General features: G+C 37.3%; 1 protein-coding gene across 1 annotated transcript in view; it reads right to left on the minus strand.

Annotated features, from left to right (window-relative positions):
* Window positions 1-7,089, minus strand: part of LOC107568639 (attractin-like) — a 53,786-nt gene that overhangs the window by 5,369 nt on the left and 41,328 nt on the right. The window contains exons 15-24 of the mRNA XM_016254611.1: window positions 5,636-5,817; window positions 5,266-5,485; window positions 4,425-4,610; window positions 3,929-4,177; window positions 2,628-2,765; window positions 2,440-2,533; window positions 2,206-2,258; window positions 1,869-1,963; window positions 495-573; window positions 219-376 (exon numbers count right to left, since the gene is read on the minus strand). Coding sequence (XP_016110097.1) covers window positions 219-376; window positions 495-573; window positions 1,869-1,963; window positions 2,206-2,258; window positions 2,440-2,533; window positions 2,628-2,765; window positions 3,929-4,177; window positions 4,425-4,610; window positions 5,266-5,485; window positions 5,636-5,817 — 1,454 coding nt within the window. The remainder of the gene's footprint in view (window positions 1-218; window positions 377-494; window positions 574-1,868; window positions 1,964-2,205; window positions 2,259-2,439; window positions 2,534-2,627; window positions 2,766-3,928; window positions 4,178-4,424; window positions 4,611-5,265; window positions 5,486-5,635; window positions 5,818-7,089) is intronic.

Here is a 7,089-nt window from a genome sequence, read left to right on the forward strand (position 1 = left end):
GGGGGGGGCTCTGCCAAATAATTTCCAGACCAGACAGAAAAGGCCAAAGATATATGAGAAATAATAAAAGGACACAGCCTGTGTGAATTTACAGACAGAAGGAGAGAAGAAGATAGCAAAACAAAACACAAAGACCCTCGCTGATGTTGAAATGGTGCTCACACACACACACACAGAGCCGTGATATTTTTCTGTGTACGTCACTGGACTCCTCTCACCTGGATTTTGACTGGCCAGGTGAAGTTGCTGACATACACGTAGAAGGTAATGTTGGCATTGCTACGGAAATCGAACTTCTCGTTGGAGAAACTGTCTTTGAATTCCTTTATGTTGCTGCGGGAGACTATAGGGATTTCCTCACCAGCTTGAGTCCCAGCTGCTCAGAAAGGAAGAAATGCAGTGTCACAGGAAGGAAGAGAGATTCAACTGCACACACAGCGCATTTATGGTGTGCTTACAATATATGTTTAACACATGATGACTGGGCTCCATACCTGCAAAGCTGGTTGCCCATGTGATGTTGAGGTTAAAGTTTTTTGAGGCATTAATAAACATGTCCAGGTCTCGATTTTGCTGCAAGAGAAATCCCCCAAAAAAACAAAAAACATTCAGACAAAACGAGCCAAAATATGAAAGAATCAAAGAAAAATATACACCCTCTAAAATGTATTTTTATAAGCCCAAACTTTTTTCACAAGTTATAAAGACATTCTGCTGTACCGTTTATACCATGGCATATCAGCAGTACGATTTACAGCATGATCCGCTTTGTAAATTGATGCACATCTATGTCTTCTGTTTGAGTGTCAACTCAAAAAAAAATAAAAAAAAATGAAATCAATTCATAAGTCATTAAATTTAAAGTCACTATTATATATAAAAAGAGACATTTATGCATGCTTATATAATATCTAAAAATATGTTGATGGTGAATTTCCTAAAAATATAAGTACACTATCATTCAATTGTTTGGAGCCTGTAAGTATTTTTCAATTGTTTTTAAAAGTCTCTTTATGTTCACCAAGGCTAAATTTATAATATCAAAAATACAGTGCAAAAGTAATACTGTGAAATATTATTACCATTTAAAATAACGGGTTTTTTTTTTTTTTTACTATATTTTCTATTTAAAACATTTATATAATTTATTCCTGTGATGGCAAAGCTGAATTTTCATCAGCACTTACTCTAATCTTTAATGTTAATATTTTGTTAATATTTTTGTGGAAACTGTGGTACTTTTTTCCCAAAAATTATTTGATAAATAGAAAAGATAAAAAAAAATAAAATGCATATAATCGGTCTTAACTGTAATTTCTGACCAAAATAATGCATTCTCGCAGAATAAAAGTATTAATTTCATAAAGAAATTTTACTGACCCCATGTGTGTGTGTACATGTATATATATATATATATATATATATATATATATATATATATATATATATATATATATATATATATATATATACACACACACACACTACGTTACACAAATCTTCAAAATTTCAAGATGGACCTCACAAAGTACACGAGGAACCCTCTGACAAGAAGCTTCTGATCTATTGTGTTTCTGCTCAATTTTAACTTAAGAATGTGCCCTTAGTAAACCCCCTTGATGCTCTATTGTTTCCTCTGTTCAACAGTGAAGTGCTGAATAAATGAATGGAAAAAAAAAAAACTTTATTGATAACAATAACATCAGATGTCCAAATGCACGTCAATCAAATTAGTTCACTATTTGGTTTGTTGTGTTTGCAAATCAAGGGAAGATGTCAGCCTTGATTTATTGACACCTAGGTTGACCATGACTGTACAAGAAAAAAAAGGACTTTCTGAACAGTGAAGTCTTTTCAGCATAACGCACCTCATCTGGAGTTGCAACAAAGTTGATGGCAGTGTAGTAGCGGTCGTCCTCCTGAGACAAACTGAAGGTAAACTGGTAATCTATCAGCAGAGTGTCTGTGCGTCAGAGATAAAGAAATAGTTGTGTGTGTGAGAAAAGGATAAAAGATAATATTGAACGTATTACTCAGAGAAAAAAAAAATATCTGGACATTTTCACAGACTGACTGACACGCGCAGGTTTGTGGTTTCTGTCTGATTTAGTCAGATAAGGACAAAATGAGTAGTTCTGAAAATGACTAAATGCCTCAAATAGCCACAATGTGAACAGCCATCAGCCGCTGCACTGACATACTCACAATAACACGTTCCCTTCAGAGGGTTGCCCTGGTAACGGTTCTCTACCTCACACCTGAGGGACAGAATGAAACAAAAGCAGAGAGTGAAAATGAGTAGAATTATAAAGAACAGAGTTTGATATAGGCAAGATAACGATAAGCTATCCGTCGTACATTTGACAAATTACTTATAATGGCAGAGTGAAGAAAACCTCATGAGACTGAGGCAGAACGAGTGTGTGTGCACACACTTACAAATGGCAGCGGTCTCCTTTGATGCCTTTGGTGGTACAGAAGCATTTGCCATTGTTAGAGTTACACATGCTGGCATGGCCGTTGCACTTACAAGCTGCAAATGACCAACACACACATCCAGTTAAGACCCTATCAAACTGCCAGCAAAAGCCAACTTTATTTTGGCAAGGGCTTGTGTTTAGACTTACACTGACAGCTGCCCCCGTTTGTGGGATCGCCATAGTAACCGGAGATGCAGCTCTCACACTGTTTGCCTGTGGTGAGGTCCTCGCATCTCTCACACACACTCTCATTGACACAAGAGCTATGTCCGTTACACTGGCATGCTGCATGAGAGAGGAACAAACAGAAAAACTGAAGAAAACGTGATCAACATTATAAAACGGCAACATTATCTGAAGTCAAACTGAGACAAAAGTAGCTACAAAAAGCGCCAGAGCAATTTGTGTTTAAAATGTTGTTTTTGTCAGCTATTTAATGCTTCAATTTCCAGCGGGTATAGAAAAGAATCACTCCCTTTAAAATATTCACATTTTGTTGCTTTGCAGCCTGAAATGAAGACGGACAGTTTTTGTTTTACACCTGATTGGGTTTACAAGTCATTTTTAGGAGGGGTGATCCTTTTTCCAACTCTAGTCATTCTAGTTTTTTTGTTTTTCTGATGTTGGTGTTATATCTTTCGTTTGGATGTTATAAGTTGTACTGAGTAAATACAGCTGGATAAAACAAAAACTGTGTCCGTCTTCATTTCAGGCTGCAAAGCAACAAAATGTGATTATTTTAAAGGGAGTGATTCTTTTCTATACTCACTGTACATTGTGATAATTACATTTTCTCTAAAATGGATTTAAAAGGTTATTCAACATTCACAATAGTCACAATGTTTAAATTAAGAATTAAAAGATCAAGGCACGTTTTCAGTTTAAGTCCAGTTTTTTTTTTAAACCAATTATATTTAATAATTTTAATTTATATTATCTTAAATAACAACATTTTTTAGTAGAAGTACAATATCGTTCAAAATGTTTGGGTCTATAAAAGAAAAAAAAAGTTTATGAAAGGCTGCATTTATTTAATCAAAAATACAGTAAAAACAGTATTAACATTATTCCAATTTAAAATAATATATTTCTATTTTAAAATATTTTAAAATGTATTATATTCCTGTGATGGCACTACTCCACTCTACAATGTCACATGATCCTTTAGAAATTATTATAAAATGCTGAAACATTTTGTAGTATTAGCAATGTTGAAAACACTTGTGCTGTATAATACTTTTGTGGAAACTGGGATGCATTTGTTTTTTCAGGATTCTTTAAATAGAAATATTATTAATAACCAAAAAAAGCACTGCAATATTCACAATGTTGCTTAATTTTTATACACGTTTTAAGTATATTAGCGTCAAAGAGACATTTTGTTACCCTTTTACACTTGTCAAACTCAACCAGTATAGAACAACTTGTATAAGTCACATGAGTTTTACCTGGGCACTGGATAAAGGACCAGTTGTAGCTGCCCTCTAGTGGGCACAAGCTGACGTTTAACATTGGCTGAGGGGCGGGAATGAGGGAGGGGCCTGAAGAAGAAGGGGCGTGGAACAGTGTTTGAATTGGGCCTCGGTAAGAGCCCTCTATACACTGGCCCCGTCCTGTATTGCTGGGATCAGTGCACCACCCACAGCCAGGCTGGTCCAAACAGTGACCACAGGTCTTGTAGCCAGAACAATTCTCCGCTACAATAAAAACACACATCCATTTGTCAAAAGGGTCATGCAGTGCAACCAACTCAAAGTGAACTCTTGACAGTAAAGCTATTATTAGTATATTCATCTGAATTGATTTTATGACAGTTGTAAAAACTGTTTTGTCTACTACAAGTCAATAAACAGAAGACATGCAAATGTTCAATCTTCGATTTACAAAGAGAAAACAAGACACAAGCTGCCAGGCATGAATCCGCTAAATGAGAGTCAGACGTACGTGGGCAGCTGTTCATGGTGTACCACTCCATGCACTGGCCGTAGGGGAAGGATGCCACATAAGCATTAGAGTCCACGCACTGCCTCGTGTTACTGCACCACATGCACTCTGAGCTCCCACTGGTGCACTCACTACAGGAAGAGCGTAGGGCACAGGGCGTCCGACACTGCTTCACACTGTGGTTCGCTGCAGGAACAGAGAGAGTCAGAGAGACAGAATGAAAAAAAGGCACAAGAGAAAGAAATGAGGGAATTGAATAAAAAAAAAATATGTATTTTTTTTTTTTAAATAAGGGGTAATAACAGGTTTTAAAAGGACTAATATAATAATGTTTTGTACATATTTTTGAAAACACTAAATTTTATAAAATTATAATAAAATCTAAGTTTTTAAATAACTGATACCAACTGTGTGTGTGTGTATATATATATATATATATATATATATACATATTATAAATTCCTGTTTTAAAAATATGTTGTATATTTACCTTTTTTAAATTATATTTTATTATATATTGCCTACTTGTGTCAGTTATTTAAAAACCTTGTTGCTGTTATTATCATTATTACTATTATATTTTGTTATAATTTTATACAATTTCCTGTTTTAAAAAAACTATTTATAAAATATTCAAAAACATAAGAAAATAATTTAAAAAAGGAAATTATATCAAATAAAAAAAATAAAAAAAATAAAAGAACAGGAATTGATCAAATAAAATATTTTTGAAACAGGAAACTGCACACTTGCACATTATTCACTGACACGAGTTCTCTGTTAATAAGACAAGCGAGCACTAGTTAATGCTGTGTGTGTGTACAGTATGTGCATCTCTTACTTGGTCGTTCACACAGACTCCCATTCACAGAGTTGACGCAGGTCGCCGCCTTTAGTCCGTTAAAAGTGGGCTCAGCCAGGTACCCACAAAAACCAGCGTCGCTGGGCTCGCCCGGCAGCCACTGCAGCGTGGAGTTGGTGAAGGGGGACATGTCCTCCCAGCACCAGTAGGAGACATTGATCTTCCTCAGACCCACCCACGGAGTGATCACTGCTTTTGACTGCAGCACACAATACAAGTCATATTCAGTTCAGTTTAATGTGTGAAGAGCTTTACAAAAACTAGTGCCTTACACCCCCCAGGTGATAAAGTCGTGAAAAAAACACATGTCATAAGGAAGAAAGACTGTGAAAGTGTGTCGCAATCTCACTTGCAATGATCTGTTATGCATCTCTTTGAGGACGAACTGGACTTTCTTCTGCGTGGTGAGGGATGCCAGCACCGCCTGGTGACTGCGACATGCCAGTTTAGCGTTGTCATACGAGTCCTTGGCTGTGATCAGCTTTAGACACGAGTTCCCCACCAGGTGCCAACTCTCCCCACAGATATTCCCTAAAACACAAACATGGTGCAATCATCAGGGATCCAGATTAACATATGACAAACATGGCAATTGTGACATTGAGTTTTAATGATGAACGAAGGCCTTTGAAATAACAAAATAATAATAATAATAATAATAGTGATATTTTCATTATTATCATGACGGACGGAGGATTTTAAATTAACAAAATAATAAATAATTGAAAATACATAATAACGACAATAATAATAGTGATACTATCCCACCATATTGTCCCAATAATAGATTTTAGTCTATATCATCATGTTCTGCTATTGTTTTTGAAACGGACTACTATAATATAATACAATATAATATAATACACATTCTAATGATAAACATAGGCCTTTAAAATAACAAATTTAATAATAAACATTATATTATTATTATTATTATATGCTTCATGCTCCAAAGAAGGCAGTCCGCTTTATTAAAGCTGGAGAGAAACATCGGGTGTGCCCACAATTAACAACAGGCCTCCTTCATAAAGCCTCGGATTGGCAGCTGCAGGTTGACCTGGGAAAACAGCTGAGGTTCCCTCAGCACATTGTAACAACAAGTCTCCGCCCAGACATGATAGTTACCTCCGAGGTTTCAAAACAGCTAATCATGCTGGAACTTACGGTTCCCTGGGAAGAGCGTATTGAGGAAGCAAATGAAAGGAAACGCGCTAAGTACCAGGAACTGGTGGAGAAGTGCAGGGAGAGAGGCTGGAGAACCTTCTATGAGCCTATAGAAGTCGGCTGTAGAGGCTTTGCAGGACGTTCACTTTGCAAAGTCCTCAGTCGTTTGGGCATTAGTTAAGTTATAGTTAAGGTCTGGCTCAGCCAGTGACTCCTAGAAATAGACTAGGTGACAACCAAGAATAGTTTGGTCGACTACTGGAGAGACAGTTGACGGCACGGAAAGACGGCACCTGGGACAGTATGGGTTAGCAACCCAGCCTGTGTCTTTCGTGAGAGAGAACCCAAACAAGCTACGGAAAGCCCTATAGAGAGATACCCCCAGGAGATCCCGAGAGGGGGGGAGGATGAGATCTCCAATCGGACGGACCAAAGGTTAACAACCCATGCAAACGGACAGACGATGAATGTGACATGCATTTGCGGAAAGCTGTGCAAGAATCATCGGGGCCTAAAAATCCATCAGGCTAGAATGAAATGTTTGGAGCGGGAGAGTGAGGTGCAACGCACAGGTCTTGAACCTGGTGAGACGCAGGAGGAGCCCGGCCAGGAGGCAACCCACAGAGCCCAGTCCCTCCA

The sequence above is a fragment of the Sinocyclocheilus grahami genome, unplaced genomic scaffold (assembly GCF_001515645.1).
Source record: "Sinocyclocheilus grahami isolate Dianchi unplaced genomic scaffold, SAMN03320097.WGS_v1.1 scaffold1267.1, whole genome shotgun sequence".
Taxonomy (NCBI): domain Eukaryota; kingdom Metazoa; phylum Chordata; class Actinopteri; order Cypriniformes; family Cyprinidae; genus Sinocyclocheilus; species Sinocyclocheilus grahami.